This window comes from Neocloeon triangulifer, unplaced genomic scaffold, assembly GCF_031216515.1.
Source record: "Neocloeon triangulifer isolate White Clay Creek 2 clone unplaced genomic scaffold, ASM3121651v1 ptg000014l, whole genome shotgun sequence".
In the NCBI taxonomy this organism is placed as follows: Eukaryota; Metazoa; Arthropoda; class Insecta; order Ephemeroptera; family Baetidae; genus Neocloeon; species Neocloeon triangulifer.
Window position 1 is genome coordinate 21,257,522 of NW_026775556.1, and position 16,202 is coordinate 21,273,723.

Below are 16,202 nucleotides of genomic sequence, written 5' to 3' on the forward strand. Positions count from 1 at the left end.
CGAGAGGGGCCGTGTGCAGGCAGGATTGATCATTTCGGGCGATATTTGCTATGAGGGGCAATCAATCACCTGGGCTGACAGTCGGACTGGTGGGGCCGATTTAGGCGCAGCCGCGAGACAACGCCGGAGGAAATGTAATTACATGATTTAGGGTTAATCAAGATAGGGTGGTTTAAAACGGTGGCAGTAATTGATGCGAGGAAAAAACGGGGGTGCTGGTTATTGAATTTCCAGCAAACACGCAGGCCGAACAAAAGTGTCGCATCGGCCACGTCCGATGACCCACATGTGTCTAATTATTCTAATGCGAAGGGCCCCTGTCCTGTTCACTGTGCAGATAACGTTTGTCGACGATGGTGGCGATTCCCACCACGCTATATTTTTATCGCCGACCGCGAGCGCTTTCGCAATAACAATAATAATAATATTTACCCTCTATCTGAATTTCTACACCACTGTAAATAGACGGCATTGTTGTGTTTGGAACGTCCATTGTGTGCACCCTTCATTTTGTGTCAGTTCGCTCTTTTATCAGCCGCCGGCGATACTGTAATTGCGTGAGTGCGTTTCCGAATATATGCGGGCGATTGTTTTGTACTCTCGCGCCGAGTTTTAAAATAATAATTAGCAGATTGCTTTATGCGGGGACGTGTGCTGTGTGCCCGTTTGCGCTTTATCAGGTGCCGCGTTGATGAAAATCAAACTCTCTGTGATGCGGAATCATAATTATGCAAATTTGCTGCCCCTATAGCTTCCATTCGAAAAGAAAAAAAAAACTCCAAATATGTAAAATGAAAAGTTAACTTGCAAAGATAAAATAAAAATGTAACTTTTAATTCATTTTGAATTCTGAAGTCTCTTGTACTGAAGAGATATTTATAAAAAAACAGCATAGAAAATGAGACATGATAGTGAAATACTATCATTAGATTTAAGAAAAAAGAATACAGATGAAATAAGATAAAAATTATATTAGCATAAGTATCAGCAATTTTAAATTAATTCCTTTTTTTATTTTTAATTAGATAAAATATAAAATATAAAATATGTCTTTTGTCTTTTGTTCCAGGTCAGCCAGTGGTGTATCCAATTAGGAGGAACCTGACAGCCGTGGGCGGAAGCCAGTTGTCACTTTCGGTCGAGTTCTGCGCCAACCCTGAGGCCACGCACGCTTTCTGGTTAACCCCGACCGTGGCCCTGCGACCTGGCCAGGAAGGCGGCGGCTACATCGCCCAGAACGTCACGGTGAGCTCCTTGTTATAACATTGTCCTTCCACTCGCAGCTTCGCAAATTAATTAATAATCTCGCTGCAAACAGACGGGCGCGTCGCACCATTGTCCTGGCTCTAAATTAGCTGCACATGACAATAGCACGGGTCGAGATAATCCGATATTATCTGCGGGCCAGGTTGTGTTTGTCGTGCAACACCCTTAATGGAATCCTTGCTCGCACACACAAGTGTACATGCAATAATCGCTAAAGAGAGACAGCGTATCGGAGCACCCAAACTGCATTATGTGCAGTGATACTAGGGCCACCCAAAGATAAGATTCATGAATGTACCACATTGACATTTTTCTGGGACCTTCGTTAATTTTCAACTCTGTTTTTATATTTTTACATTTTTTTTTCTTAATGAAAGATAGAATGTTATTTGGCCTCAGAAAAATTATGAGTCATTTTAAAGCTTATAAACAAAAATTAATATAAAGAAATTCTATTAGTTTGACTAACTTATAAGAAACTTAATAAATAATTAATACAATTCAATGGTAGGCAACTTGGCCGACTCAGATGTTGAGCAGGTTGCCTACCATGAATTTTTAATTAATTTTTCCCCCCAAAATAATTCCCTCAATTTAGCATTTGGAGAAAATCACATTACAAAATATCAGTTGAGCCGACCGCAAAATGACCGCGTGCACTAAACGACTCTCAGTGCCATTAAAAAGCAAATCCAATTACCTTGGGTGTGTCCCCTGCCTGCAGAGATGGGAACCGTGATGTCGCAATTTTTTAATGAGCTGCTCTCTGGCAAATCTCATTCCCGGGAGCGCTCTCGGTGTGTGGCTGCATCGACGGCGTAATTGCGCTCATAAATCAGGAAGCCCCTTGATGTTAATTAGCGGCCTAATTAATGAACTCAATCACTCGGTCCGGCGTGCAAATCCGGCTGCTGCGCTGGATATAATTTAATGAGCTGCTTCAGATGCATGCAGATTGAAGAGGCATTGTAATCAAATAATAAGCGTGCACGCCACTCTCTAATTGCTGGATGTACACAGTGGCGCACAACAATGGAACGCGCTGATTGTTTTAATCGCGTGTGTCTGCAAGTGGGAAGAGATAAATCAATGGCAATTCAGCACGACCCGCCGCGGCCGCAACTTGATTTGCAAACAAGGCTGAAAATGAAAACACACAAATCTCGCTGTCAGCACACCAGGACCGCTTTGGTTACTTTTTGTGTTTGAATACGGAGAGCAGAGGGTCTGTGATTTGATTAAAACTGAATTTCGGCCGCTCTCTGTGTCGACGGTTCCGCGGTTTTGCGGTCGAGTTTGAAATGATCATTTCCAGTGTTTCGCGTGCGTGCGGCTAGTTCCAAAATATAGAAACTTTCGTGCTGCTTTCGTGTATGGAATTTTGCTCGATTGTAAATCGGGTGATTAAAATTTTAGGCGAATTCCATGCATGCTGGAAGTTGCAAAACTAATTAAATATTTGGAGCAGACACACAAAAAGCCATTTTTTTTTATCGATGATAAGAAGTCGATCATGCATGATACAGAAAATCCTGCTCTACTAGTTTTGGTTGCGGGTTGCTCTTCATGAGCTCTTTTCTCGTCGGAAGATGAAATGAAACTTAAAATAATTGTATTTTTCAAAGCGTCCATGAAAAATAATGAATCTGAAAAAGATTTTGAATAGTGCACAGCATTAAATTTTGAACAAATTGATTGAAAATGAGCATTTGAAATCAAATTTTTTGGATTCAGGAGCACAAATTATTTGATTAAATAGCGAAAATAAAAAAATATAAATAATTTTAAACAATAATGTTCATATTATTCAAATTTCAGGAGGGAGATTCGGCACACTGCCGGCGAGCCGCGCTGACCATCCCGGGCGTGTACCTGGAGCACGCTGGCGAGTACCTGTTTGTGGTGCGCAGCCCCCGCGGCATGGCCGAAGGGATGGTGCAGCTGAACGTGACTCGCGGCGCCAGTTTTTACAGCACAAAGCGCTCGTGGGCAAACAGCCACTCAAAAACGGTGGTCGTCGTGCCCAAACCGCCGCCCAGCGTCGACGAAAACATCCAGGACGAGCCGAGGAGCCTCGACGAGGGCAACACCGAGGGCTCTTTGCTGGAGGAGGTGTTCGCAGCCGCCGCCGCCGGACACACGACCCTGGCAGGGACGACCCTTTTGGTGCTAGTGGCGGTTTGTGCGGCCAACACGGTCTAGAGGTCAAGCAGCGAGCCGAATCAAAATTTTGTACTGCAGCGCTCCGTTTGTTACTGGCCTAATTGTTAAGATTGCTGACTTTCTAAATGTGATATTACTTGTAAATTTTGGCCGGAATGACAAAAACATAAGCGAGAAGATTAAAGCAGTTTCGTCCAGTTTTATGGTGCATTAGTTAGAAAAATTAAGGTATGCAAAGGCTGGAGATTGATGAGGAGAATTGGGGCAAGTTTTTCATAAATAAACTGCTTTAGGAGGAAAAGATCCAGCATTTAAAATTTTATAAATGTAAAATTACATATTATGTACTTTCAAATCTTTAAAATAAATCTGGTCTAATATTAAATTTTTGTTATTAATGTAATTTTTTCATAAAAATTTTATTAAATGTTTGATATATCAAAGTTCGCGCATAGAAACAATGACACCAAAGATTTGGTTCCCGCGATGAAACGTACTTTGATTGTTGTACCTAATCAGAATGCTTGTCAACAAACAAAATTGTTCTGATTGTTGAGTTTTGCATAAAATTTTTTGCGTTCTGGACAAATTTTTTATTTCATTGGGCTTTTCCTCTAATCAACCCTTTGCAAGCCAGAGGCAGTTAATTAATAAAAATTAAAAATTTCTTGCAAAAAAAATTAAACTGGCTTAAAATTAAAACATTATGAGAGAAAATAGCTCTTTGAACAAAATAAAATGTGTAATTACTATTAGTTGTTGCTTGTTGTATAATAAAGAAAAACTCATTTGTCTATGTGTGTGTTTGTGGACGGATAAAAGAAAAATGTGTAGCAGCAGAGAGCTCTTATTTCATGTGGTTGCACTTTATACTTTATGTGAGGCTGCTATCTGCCAAGCCAGTGTTTAACTTTCATAAATCCTTTCCTCTTTCTCTCTCTCGCTTGGTCTCTTTTTCCCTGGCCGCCGCTACCGCAGCCGCGCTGCTATAAAGCTGCAAAGCCAAATAAAAGATTTGCATACATACGGCGGCCGCACCCGTTTCATACTCAAAATCCAACAAGTGTTATTTGTATAGTTTTTTTTCGGTTGGAAATAAAGATTATGTGAATGTGATGTGACTATTATATCTCTCGAGCACAAACTAACTTTAAAAAATGTATACTGAAACAATTAGTGTGTATAATAATTAGTCTTCAAATAACTTAAAGCTTTATTTATTATTCTCTTTTCCCATCAGGAATTATGAAAATGAAGTATTAATTATTTCTTTGCTTATGATAAAAATGTTCTTAAGTTCGAGGAGAGATCTTTTGTGCACAATTTAGGAATGTGTATATCATCAAAATAAAATTAATAAGTAATTATTGTGTATACTCTGTTATAAACCAAGAATTATTTTATTCAAAAATTTTCCTTCAAATTAAAATGCTTCTAAATTAAAAATATTTAAGCGTTCGTGGCTGCATTCTCTTAATTTGTGTTTGTAGGTTTTCTTAAAAAATTATTATAATTATTATTCTTTATAATACGTTTGAAGCTTTAGATATTGCCTGAAATAAAATAAAATTGTTATAAATTTAACAATAATAATTTTTAATTAAATTATTTAATTTAGTTCATTTAATTAAACTTAAATTAAGCACTTAGCTATAGCGAGGTTTAATAATCGTGTGATTCATAATATTAATTATTTATCATTTTTTATACTCAATTATACCGAAACCCATAAAAACGATCATCTTGGCGCCATATAAAATTCTGACCGATTTCACGCATGCCCAGAAGCCAAAGAAGGGCGTGTCTGGAGCTACAAATTTACAAAACAAAACAAATTGGAGAAACACACAGAAAAAAAAAATTCAATTTCTTGTCATTTTAAACCTTGATTCAGGCTCCGCAGACGAAACTTTATTCGAAAATGTCAGACGAAGATGATGACTACATGTCTGACGCTATCTTGAATGCATGGTAAGTACGGATTTTTAGTCAAAATATGTATAATGTAATGAAAAACTTCAATGTTTGTTTAAACTTGATAATATTCAAATTTTTTAATATGATTCACTTTGCAGTGCCAAAAATGACGTGCGACCAGGCCTTGTTCACAAGCACTCGGTTCAAAGGAGTCACATTATCGAGAAGAGAAGAGCTGATAAAAATTATGAGAATCAAATGAACAATCCAAAACGAGGACGACTGGAAGCTGAGCGACGAGAGGAGGGTCTTGAAAAGCCAATCGGTCTGGAAAACAAGGGATTTGCAATGCTGCAAAAGATGGGATACAAACCAGGTATTTTAAACAAATATTTATTTAGAATATTTGCTGAAAAAAATATATATTTATAGGAAGCTCGATCGGAAAGGATAGTTCGAGTGGACGGATTGAGCCGGTTCGGGTTGTCTTGAAGACAGATCGTCAAGGACTTGGCCGAGAAGCGGCCCTGCAGGAAGTGGAAGTGCGCAAAATGAAAATTAGGGCCAACAGACTTGAAAAGCTGTCCGACTACAGAAGCCAATTGAGCTCCAAATTTTCGTCAAAAGCCACTGTCAGAGATCTCAAACTTAGTCAAATTACTTGTGAAAATTTAGACACAAAAAACGTAACTATTTTCATTCTATAACAGTTTGATTAGATTTAATGTACTATTTTTCTGATAGAATATCGAGAGTCCACCCTATCCGTGGTTTTGGAGAGAAAAGAAGGAAGAGCCGAAAGTGGAAGAAGAAACTGAAGAGGATGAAGCAGAGGAAAAGAAGGAGGAAGTGGTGGAGGAGGAAGAAGAGCAGCTTGAGGTAATATTTTCATTAATAGAAGTTCTTTTATTTGATTGTCATTTCAATTTCTTCAATAGCCTGAAGATCAACTGGAAATTTTAACCATTTATCTAAGGCGAACGTATTTGTATTGCATTTGGTGTGGCACGCAGTACGAAGATGAGGATGATCTCGCACAAGAGTGCCCAGGAAGCACTAGGAATGACCATTAAAATTGAAATCGAAGTGTTTTTTTAATTGTTATTAATTAAACTGGAATAATTAAAAATAATTAATTTAACGTATTATTTGAACTTCTCATACAAATCATTGCAGTTTGCAAAAAAATTGTATTATTTTTCTACCGTAATATGTGATGAATTTTTAAGTGCAAATTAATCATTTACATTTCAATCGATATTAATAATGACACCAAATTTAAACTAGAACTCCAAAGTAAATCTAAACTCAAGGTCTAAACTACTCAAGTATTTTCTTAAAATTTAGATTATTTTCATTGGATGTGCCGCGCCCCTTTATAAGGCCAAGAATTGCTCTCATTGGTCGACACTGATCAGCCGCCCAGCTGGTAATTTTGCAAACAACTTCAAGCTCAAGCAGCGAACTTGCTTCCTCGCTTGCCAGACTAAGGCAAGTGAAAATTAATTACTTTGTTGCTCTTAAAAGCAGGAATAAAGTATTTTTAGTTTCTTCAGCTTAAACGAGAAAATTTCATTTTGACATTCAGGTGCCAAAATTTTAATTCCTTTGCTTCATTTTTATTATCAGGTTCAAATCTCTTTTCAGAACCATGACGGAGAATAAAATGTTGCAATTCTCGACGTTTTCATCACTTGTCGATCCGAGTTTCTGGCACAAGCTGAACCAAATCAAACTTGATGAAGACCGACTTGAGGAGAAGGAAAGAAACATTTGGGGCTCCTTCAGCAGTCTCGACTCTGATGGCTCATTTTGTGTTGACGTCACAGCATTCAATTCGTATAATTATTTTTACTGGAGTTATATAATTTGTTGATTTCACATTTAAATTTGTAGGAACCCTGAATCGAATCCGCCACAGAAGCATGCCATGCAGGGGGTGCTAATTAATTTCAACACCATCGAGTCGTTCAAGGAGTGTGACAAAATGGAAATAATTAAAAAGCACGGACAAGCGGTGGAAGCAAACTGGAGTAACGACAGTGAGCCAAACGTTGCCCTCAGCAAATTTGTGCTCATATCTTTTGCTGTGAGTTTCCTTAAAGTAAAAACTTAAAAATTAATTTTTTTCTTGTAGGATTTGAAAAAGTACCACTTCTACTACTGGTTTGCTTTCATTGCACCAAAAGGCCCGACAGCACAAATAACAAAAGATCTAACACCAATTACTGATGTTTTCTCAGGAGAGCAGGTTTTTGCATTTAGAATTTTAAAAATTCTAGTAAAACTAAAATTTATAATTAAACATTCCAGATTGCTCGCTTGAACTACTTAGCACAAACGAGTGGTCAACATTTTACTGTGAAAGTGAACAACGATGACTCTCTAGAGGTTGTGCCATTCGAAGCATACGGAGATCTCAAATCTTCAGGCTGCAAGGTTTTCTTAGGTTTTGTTGACCCCAGCAATCTGGCAGACTGTCCAGGGTGGCCTTTGAGGACGCTTTTGAAAGTTGCAGCTCTCAAATGGTAACCTATCAAATAATGCAAGTTTCACAATATAAAAATTAAAAATCTTAGGCCTGAATTGCTGCGGGATGGAGTAAAAATTGATGTTCTCTGTCTCCGACTCTCTCGAGCTGAAGCAAAGACAAATTCAAACAACAGTGTTATTTTGGAGGTGCAAATCAAAAGTGACGCAGAAGAGGTCGAAACTCAGTGGGTCGGCTGGGAAAGGAATGAAAGAGCTAAATTGGGCCCTCGTCTTGCAAATTTAAGCAGTTCTATGGATCCTAAAAAGTTTGGAAGAATATTTAAAAAAGGGAAGAATATTCTAATTTGGGTTTACAGATTGGCAGAATGTGCTGTTGATTTGAACCTCAAGTTAATGAAATGGAGACTTTTGCCTCAAATCGACCTGGATCTAATCAAGAACAGCCGGTGCTTGCTGCTTGGCGCTGGAACTTTGGGATGTGCCGTCGCTAGAGTTCTAATGGTTTGTGTTATGGATTTAAAGAACTGTCCATGATTTCAGGAAATTTCTCATTTTAAAGGGATGGGGTGTTCGCAAAATTACATTCCTTGATTCTGGCAGAGTGAGTTACTCGAACCCAGTGCGTCAGACTTTATTCCTTCACCGACACTGCGTGGGTGCGGGAGTTCCGAAAGCAAAGGCTGCAGCTGAGGCTCTCTTTGAAATCTTTCCTGGCATGGTAAACTCCAAACCTTTGTCCTTTTTGCTTTTACCAAAGATTTTAAAATCCAGGATGCGGAAGGGGTTCAACTCAGCATTCCAATGCCAGGCCATTCCATCACCGAATCTCAACAAGATGAAGTTGAAAAGGATGTTCAGCGTGTAGACGAATTGATTGCAAACCATGATGCTATTTTCCTCCTCACTGACAGCAGGGAAAGCCGCTGGCTGCCTACCATGCTTTCTAAATACCACAATAAAGTACAATTAAATTCAATATATTTATTCATAAGTTGATTCAATTGAATTTCAGTTGGTCATTAATGCCGCGCTGGGCTTTGATTCATTCCTGGTCATGAGACATGGAGTTCTCCCTGAAAATTCTGAGGTACCGGAGGCTTCGTCTTCAACTTCTTCACCTTCCAAGGAGAAAAGCATTCCTGGCCACCTACTTGGTTGCTATTTTTGCAATGATGTTGTTGCTCCAAGAAATGTAAGGCTCATTAAAAGTTGCTTTTGATTTTTATTTAGTATTTTTTTAACTTTTGCAGAGTTTGTCTCAACGCTCTCTGGATCAGCAATGCACAGTTGTTCGCCCCGGTGTGTCTCAAATTGCTGCCGCTCTAGCTGTCGAGCTTTTGGTTTCAGTATTGCAGCATCCCCTTAAGTAAGACTTGTGATTAATGAATTATTCAAATTATTGAACGGTGTAATTTTTAGGGGTGCTGCTCCTGCCAGTTGTGATCCAGAGCAATCCGCTATGGAGTCTGGAAGCCCACTCGGATTGTTACCCCATTCTATAAGAGGTTATTTAGCTCAGTTTCAGATCATTCTGCCTGCTACTCGAGCTTTTCCCCAGTGTGCTGCCTGCTCTCCTTTGGTAAAATATATTTATTGAAACTATTCAGTAAATTGTTTTTCAAACTAATTAATAGATTCTGAGCGAATACAAAGAGAAAGGCTTCGAGTTCCTCTTACAAGTGTTCAACTCTCCCGGCTTTTTGGAGGACCTCACTGGACTCTCCGAACTTCAGAAAAGATCAGACGAAGCCGAGATTTGGGCTCTCACGGATTCCGAGGGAGAAATGGATTAACTAGCAGAATGCTTTGAGGTGCTTTTTCTCAGCCATGATATTATTTAATGTTAATTTAAGCTTTTCCTCGCTCAAATTGTGAACAGCTTTTGAATATAATTTTATTTTTGTTGAATAATTTTGCCTTTTTTTAAAGAAAAAATAAGATTTTTATTAACTTATTTCACAAAACTCGATACATGTGCAAATCTGCAAAATCCTCATCAGCTCCACATGCCGCAAGTGAATTATGCGGCTCCAGCTTTTTAACCCAGGAATGAAGCTCGCTTTTCATCTGTAATACCGTGAGAATAAAATACTATATCTCAAAATGCAATACATTAAAAAAAAATACCTCTAATTTGTCAAATGTGGTCTCCAAATCTGGAACGCAAATTAAAGTTGTTCCAGCAGTTATATTTTCTTTCAAAAACAACCATATTTGCTTCTGTTCGTCAATGCTGAGGAAAAACTCAAACGGATTGTTGAGGAAAATAAGTTTGGCCTCCTTCACCTTTTCCTTTTGATTTGAAATGTCATCCTCAACAATTGTTACGCGGTCCTAATAATTTTACAGCATGATCAAAGATATTACAAAATATTTTTATTATACCTGCATTCTATGTTTCTTGCAAATTTCTCGTTGTAAACTACAGAAATCTTTGTTCATTTCCACACCGACTATCTTCTCGATATCACTATGGAGGTAGGCCTTGATATAAAAATATAAAAGTTGTGCATTTTGATTAATTAGAAACATACCGAGTACAAAGTTCCGCCGTGTCGAGACCCCACATCAAGCAAACTATAGGAAATATTATGAAACACTTAAGTTGGAAAGAAAATGATAATTACCAAGGGCATAAAGAGTTTTCTGAGCCAACAATCTTTTTGACAAAATTCGGAGGAAGCATCACATTGAAAACAAAATCAAGCTTTTCTCGAGACATCGAATGAGAAATAAAAGCTGTTAATAATTTAAAAAAAAATCTCATAAGTACGCAATAAATTTAATTTTAAATATTACTCAGAGGTGCAACGTTTCTGCTCCCGCAATCGAGACAGTAATCTCTTTGCAACTCTCCCTCCTCCGCAAGCACATCAATGTCAGCATCCTTGTACAGAAAACCGTCAACGTGCACAGTGGTTTCTGGTTGGCAGTCACTATTCTTAAAGATGATCAAAAAATTGAATCATTGTATTCAAGAAAAATATAATTAAATAAAATTACATCTCCAGTTGTTGGAACTACGATTTTTTCCGAAGGAAAAGTTGAAAATTCCGGCACCCTTTTTCTTATATCCTTGACAATTTCATCAAGCCTGCTGTCTATTTCCGGTTTGCGAATGTCCGTTTGTCCTAAAAATAAAAAATAAAAATTTTGAAATGAAAAACATGAAAAATATAAATTATCAAAATTTTTTTTAATATATTTTTTGAAGGTATTATTATGAAGATGAAAATTGATAGACGCGTAAATAATTAGAACGAATTATAAACAACATGATTGCTCTTTTAAATATTACCTGATTTACACGAATTGACATTAAAATCTGCAATCCAGAGGAGAAAATTATTTCGTTCCTCGACAGTGCGAAGATCGTGGCGCATAATTTCGATGAATTTGAGTTGCACATCGTTAAACTCAACGTTGTCAGTTCTGCTCCTATCATCCATGATTAAAAACTTTGCAGAAAATTTAGTCAGATTTTGAGTTTAAGTAAAAAAAAATATATACAACAAAAATTCAGATTTTAACTTTTGTTGTGACTCCACGTGAGTCGCCAAAAAAGGGGCGTGTCAGCCGGGCCGCCGGTAATTCGCGAAGTTCCCTGACTTTCTCAAAAGAGCGCAGCACAATCGTTTGCAAATCACAACTTGGCCGACTCGAATCGAGGTTCGAGGTGGAAATCAATTTGCGGCGTGTTTTTAGTTTCGTTTTCAGTGTATATTGGCTTTCCCTTTTGTTTCTCGCCCTTCTCTGCAGTGCAAAGTAAATAGGCAAACTAAATTTTAGCTCAGATTTGTTCTGATTGTCTTATTTTTCAGAATTTGGTTGCTTCCAAATTGAGAGACTTCGTTGGTGTGCGTTCCCGTCTCAGGGGCTCTTGACGACGCGCTCGGAAAGGATGTGACCCATTGTTTTGCTATTTTAACTGTTCGTGCTTGGGACTTTGCATTTTATTCGACAGTCCCCCTCGTCTCAAGCATGGCGCATAATTTTGCCAAGGTATAATATTTAATTTTGTAAAATTTGTCGCAATTTTACACGTTTTAGAATTATGTACCAAAGTAAAAAAAAACGTTTTTCTTTTGTTATAGAAAATCTCGGAAAACAAGCTGAAAGCGTTCTCGATTGGAAACATGGGCAAGCGAACGCTGTCCAAGAAGGAGCAGGAGGAGCTGAAGAAGCGAGAACAGCAGGAGGCTGCAGCCCAAGTCTTTCAAGAATTTGTCGAGACTTTCCAAGAAGCCCCTGCAAAATCCAGCAAAGTGTGGGTCAAAGCTGGAACTTATGACGCAGGACGAAGACGTAAGAGCTAAAATATCATTAATGAGAAGTTTTTCTAATAAATTTATGCAGAGGAAGACACTCGAGAGCGAGGAAAATTGTACAAGCCAACTTCGAGACTCTCTGAACATCCAGAAAAGCATCACCACAGCAGCGGTGGTAGTAGCTCTTCCAGTCGACATGACTACAAACCAGATAAGCCCGGCAAAAAGAAAGAAAAAGAGAAAAAGAAGAGCAACCTAGAGCTTTTCAAGGAGGAACTAAAAATGTAAAACAATTTTATTTTTCCATACTCTTGCAAGAAGCTCTAATTCGAAACAAATTTTAGGATTCAAGAAGAGCGGGAGGAAAGACACAAGTACAAACAAGTCATAACCGGCCACCCGAGCAAGTACAGTGAAGAATCGTCTGCATCTCTAGCCATGGCAAAAGGAGAGACTGATCCCAATACGACAAATTTGTACCTCGGCAATTTAAATCCTAAAATAAGTGAGCAGCAGCTGATGGAAATCTTCGGAAAATATGGTCCTTTAGCGAGCATTAAAATAATGTGGCCTCGATCAGACGAGGAGAAGGCGCGGGGTAGAAATTGCGGGTTTGTCGCCTACATGAACAGAAAGGATGGCGAGAGAGCCCTCAAAAACTTGGGAGGTAAATTGCTCAGTCTGCAAGTTGTACTTGATTTTTGATCTGTATTCATGCAGGCAAAATGATCATGGACTACGAGATGAAGCTTGGCTGGGGAAAGTCTGTGCCGATTCCTTCGTATCCAATCTACATTCCACCCAGTCTGGAAAAATTGACCATGCCGCCCCCTCCATCAGGTCTTCCCTTCAATGCCCAGCCTAGTCACCAAGACAGAGACAAGGTGCATCATGCTCTAATTATTATCAAGCAAAAAATAATATTTGGGAATAACTGCTTGCTAGTTAAAAAAACACAAAGAAGCTTTTAAAATATCTTTAAGAAACTTCTTTGCAAAAAAAAATATTTATCTTGTTTAAAATTTCTGACAATTTTTCTGAATTCTTCATTTTTTATCATGTTTAACTTGAAAATGTATTAACCAGAGCTTGCTAAATAATTGTAGATACCGCCGATTGGCACCCCTTACCCTGAAGGTGATGATCCGAACAAGGATGAGTTCGACAAGGTAATACAATGGCGGCAACCCCGTCATTACTTTTAGGTTAAGTTTTATCTCAAAATAAGTTGTAGGGCATTCTATTTTCTTTTGTCTTTTCATTTTATCTCATTTTTTACTATCTCAAAGTCGTTTTTTACCTGAATACACCCTCTGATGTTGTTATTGCTGATTTGTCGCAGATATTGTCCAGGGCTGTTGTGAAAGTGGTTATTCCCACGGAGAGGTACTGTATAGTAGTCTGGCTGCCGACGCGACTTGCATATATTGCCATTGATGATGACTATCGTTTTTATTTTTGTCTCGTTCACACATATTTTGAGTCACTCTCATAATTTATGCCCATTTCGTGAATGATTGGAAGCCCCGATTTAATTAATTGCCACTTGACAATTATGTGATTTATTATTGAGAGAGGCACTTGGTGCCAAGGGTGGAAGCTTAGTTGTCTTGTTTCCCCAGGAATTTGCTGTGTCTCATTCATCGAATGGTGGAGTTTGTGGTTCGGGAAGGTCCCTTGTTTGAAGCAATGATAATGAACAGGGAGATTAATAACCCGATGTTCAGGTAAGGGCCAATGCCCTTTGTAATAATTAGCTATTCTTGGGCTAAACGCAAATCAATCTAGGTTTTTATTTGAGAATCAGAGCCCTGCGCACACCTACTACAGATTCAAACTGTATTCCATTCTGCAAGGGGAAGCGCAGAATAAGTGGAGAACAGACGACTTTCGCATTTTCAAAGGTACAGATTATAGCTTGATTTTCATAATGGTTCTGATTTTTTTTTTTTAAATTTTGGTAGATGGATCGGTTTGGAGACCACCTCCTATGAATCCGTTCACTCAGGGCATGCCGGAGGAACTTGTTGAGCCAGACCCGTCCGAGCCAAAGAAGGGCGAATTATCTGCTGCGTAAGCTTAATTGAAATAAAACGTTCCAATGTTTTAAGCCATTTATTTTATAGCCAAAGGGATCGATTTGAAACCATGCTCAGAAATCTGACTCCGCAAAAATCTAAAATTGGTGAAGTGATGGTTTTTTGCATGGAGCACTCGGAGGCAGCTGAAGAAGTGTGCGAGTGCATTGCAGAGTCTCTGAATGTTAGCACAACAGCGCTACATAAAAAAGTATTAATTTAGATTGATCAAAATTTCTCAAATTATTTTTTATTTACTAGATTGCTCGACTGCACCTCATTTCTGATATTCTGCATAATTGTGGAGTGAAAATTACAAACGCATCTTACTATAGAAGAGGGTATTGAAAGCATTCATAAAAATTGATGTTCATCTATTTAACTTAACGTGTCCTTAGATTTGAGTCAAAACTGCCACAGATTTTCATCAGTTTTAGTGATGCATACAAAAGCATCGAGAGTCGTCTGAAAGCGGAAGCGTTTAAAATGAGAGTAATGCAGGTCTTCCGGGCCTGGGAGGATTGGACAATTTATCCTCGTGACTACCTCATCAGACTGCAGAACAACTTTCTGGGACTCTCAAAACTTCTCAATGTAAGAATGAGTATACATCACAAGTTTTAATATCAATCTGATAAATCCTACCATGTTATAGATTGAAGACGAGCCTCCCGATGAAGGATCTCCGGAAAATGACGATGGAAGCGAAGACTTGGACGGAATACCTTTGGATGGCTCGGCCCTAAAGGCAGCCAGAGAGAGGCTTATGGAGGAGGATGATTTGGACGGAGTTCCTTGTAAGTCGCCGTTATATTACCGTTTTAAATTTAATTAGTTATGTTTATCAGTGGATGATGACATTGATGGAGTGCCAATGGAGGATTACACAAGACACTTTGGTATGATATTATTGAGGGGGAAAATGAAATTATTTAGTTATTATTTATAAAGGTATGAATTCCAAATCAGCTGGATTTGTCCCATCAAAATGGGAAACCGTCGACCCTGAACAAGTCGAGGCCCAAGCAATGACAACACTCAAGTGGGAGTCTCTTGAGCACTCAAATACTCGAAGTGCTGATGATGATAACGATTCAGACGATGGTGTGGTCAACGACGATTTAGAAGGAGAATATGAAAACAGGTGTGTTTAATTGTATTAAAAATTTTTGTATTATTATATGAAGTCTTTGTTTATTATCAGAGAAATGACTGAAGAAAGACGAGCCAAACTTCGGGAGATAGAATTAAAAGTAATGACGTACCAAGACCAGTTAGAGAGTGGAGATCGTTCTATTAAATCAAACTGCAGTATCTTGCAACAAGTGGAGCACTACAGGAAAAAACTTCTGCGGAAGGTACGTAATCAACCTATTTTTCAGGTTAAGGACCGTAAGCAGTCTGTTGGTGATAAAGAAAAGCGTGGTATTAAATTTAAAATTTCTTCAACTCCAGTCATTTGGAGGCAAGTCTGTTGTAAACCTGTCTTTTTCTTTTGTATTTTAGGCTTTTTATGAATAAATTTTTATACAATCTTAAATTTCTAGGCCGAGCGTGGTGAAAGGGAAAGAGAAAAAACCAATGAGGAACGAAGAGATAGCTCATCGCGACGTCGACGTCGAGACAGTGTGTCGCCTGATGACAACTACTACCATTACAGCAGCAGGTTTGTACAAATTTACCTTTAAAAACACTTTTAGTACGAGCAAAATTAATTTCCAGCAGGAAACGTCGATCTCGAAGTAACTCTCCAGCCGCCCGCAGAAATCATCGGTCTAGAAGTCGGAGCCCTCGGAGATCTTCTAGACGATCTTCATCTCGATCCCCGCCATACAGAAAAGGCAGAGGATCGGTGACGCCACCCCCCAAAAGGCACAAACACAAACATAAGCATTAAAAATCATGGGGTCGCCAAACAGGAAATGAATTTCTGTTTGATACCATGTTTTGTATTTTAAAATGGCAGGAATAAAATACATCTGATTGCTCCTTTAATATAACTGCATTGTTTTCAATA

At 38.5% G+C, this 16,202-nt stretch overlaps 5 protein-coding genes across 12 annotated transcripts in view; 4 read left to right on the forward strand and 1 right to left on the reverse strand.

Moving 5' to 3' along the window:
* LOC132200377 (contactin-2-like) overlaps positions 1-4,766 on the forward strand; it is a 78,375-nt gene extending 73,609 nt beyond the window's left edge. For both annotated transcript variants that reach the window (XM_059625801.1, XM_059625802.1), the window contains exons 7-8: positions 1,070-1,245; positions 3,085-4,766. In XM_059625801.1, the coding sequence (XP_059481784.1) occupies positions 1,070-1,245; positions 3,085-3,468 (560 nt within the window). In that variant the 3' untranslated portion in view covers positions 3,469-4,766. The remainder of the gene's footprint in view (positions 1-1,069; positions 1,246-3,084) is intronic.
* Positions 4,767-5,231: 465 nt separating this feature from the next.
* Positions 5,232-6,476, forward strand: LOC132200632 (G patch domain-containing protein 11). Its single transcript, XM_059626250.1, has 5 exons — positions 5,232-5,400; positions 5,505-5,722; positions 5,779-6,032; positions 6,091-6,225; positions 6,285-6,476. The coding sequence occupies exons 1-5, from the start codon at positions 5,351-5,353 to the stop codon at positions 6,417-6,419; spliced, it is 792 nt and encodes a 263-aa protein (XP_059482233.1). The 5' UTR covers positions 5,232-5,350; the 3' UTR covers positions 6,420-6,476.
* A 300-nt stretch (positions 6,477-6,776) lies between these two features.
* Positions 6,777-9,750, forward strand: LOC132200023 (ubiquitin-like modifier-activating enzyme ATG7). 3 transcript variants are annotated; one of them, XM_059625187.1, is made up of 13 exons: positions 6,777-6,837; positions 6,994-7,185; positions 7,243-7,435; positions 7,484-7,597; positions 7,660-7,874; positions 7,926-8,144; positions 8,196-8,340; positions 8,399-8,557; positions 8,611-8,799; positions 8,852-9,031; positions 9,090-9,205; positions 9,259-9,418; positions 9,474-9,750. In XM_059625187.1, exons 2-13 carry the CDS (start codon positions 6,998-7,000, stop codon positions 9,630-9,632), a joined length of 2,037 nt encoding a protein of 678 aa, XP_059481170.1. In that variant the 5' UTR covers positions 6,777-6,837; positions 6,994-6,997; the 3' UTR covers positions 9,633-9,750. The 3 variants fall into 3 exon arrangements, with proteins under 3 accessions (XP_059481170.1, XP_059481168.1, XP_059481169.1); XM_059625185.1 differs by having other exon boundaries at positions 6,779-6,934; XM_059625186.1 differs by having other exon boundaries at positions 6,802-6,934; positions 6,976-7,185.
* Positions 9,751-9,763: 13 nt separating this feature from the next.
* Positions 9,764-11,414, reverse strand: LOC132200024 (uncharacterized). The gene is made up of 8 exons (XM_059625188.1): positions 11,138-11,414; positions 10,843-10,970; positions 10,639-10,780; positions 10,467-10,578; positions 10,374-10,416; positions 10,225-10,323; positions 9,967-10,173; positions 9,764-9,906 (listed from the first exon to the last, which is right to left on the reverse strand). The coding sequence occupies exons 1-8, from the start codon at positions 11,286-11,288 to the stop codon at positions 9,796-9,798; spliced, it is 993 nt and encodes a 330-aa protein (XP_059481171.1). The 5' UTR covers positions 11,289-11,414; the 3' UTR covers positions 9,764-9,795.
* Positions 11,415-11,444: 30 nt separating this feature from the next.
* LOC132200021 (U2 snRNP-associated SURP motif-containing protein) lies at positions 11,445-16,185 on the forward strand. Of its 5 annotated transcripts, none has more exons than XM_059625179.1 (20): positions 11,445-11,604; positions 11,661-11,841; positions 11,934-12,144; positions 12,196-12,391; positions 12,452-12,774; positions 12,828-12,991; positions 13,214-13,276; positions 13,450-13,493; positions 13,730-13,834; positions 13,896-14,011; positions 14,072-14,180; positions 14,234-14,396; positions 14,447-14,526; positions 14,584-14,779; positions 14,841-14,982; positions 15,034-15,084; positions 15,137-15,329; positions 15,390-15,650; positions 15,733-15,851; positions 15,908-16,185. In XM_059625179.1, the coding sequence occupies exons 2-20, from the start codon at positions 11,821-11,823 to the stop codon at positions 16,039-16,041; spliced, it is 2,691 nt and encodes an 896-aa protein (XP_059481162.1). In that variant the 5' UTR covers positions 11,445-11,604; positions 11,661-11,820; the 3' UTR covers positions 16,042-16,185. The 5 variants fall into 5 exon arrangements, with proteins under 5 accessions (XP_059481162.1, XP_059481163.1, XP_059481165.1 ...); XM_059625180.1 differs by having other exon boundaries at positions 15,911-16,185; XM_059625182.1 differs by having other exon boundaries at positions 15,390-15,543.
* The last annotated feature ends 17 nt before the right edge of the window (positions 16,186-16,202 follow it).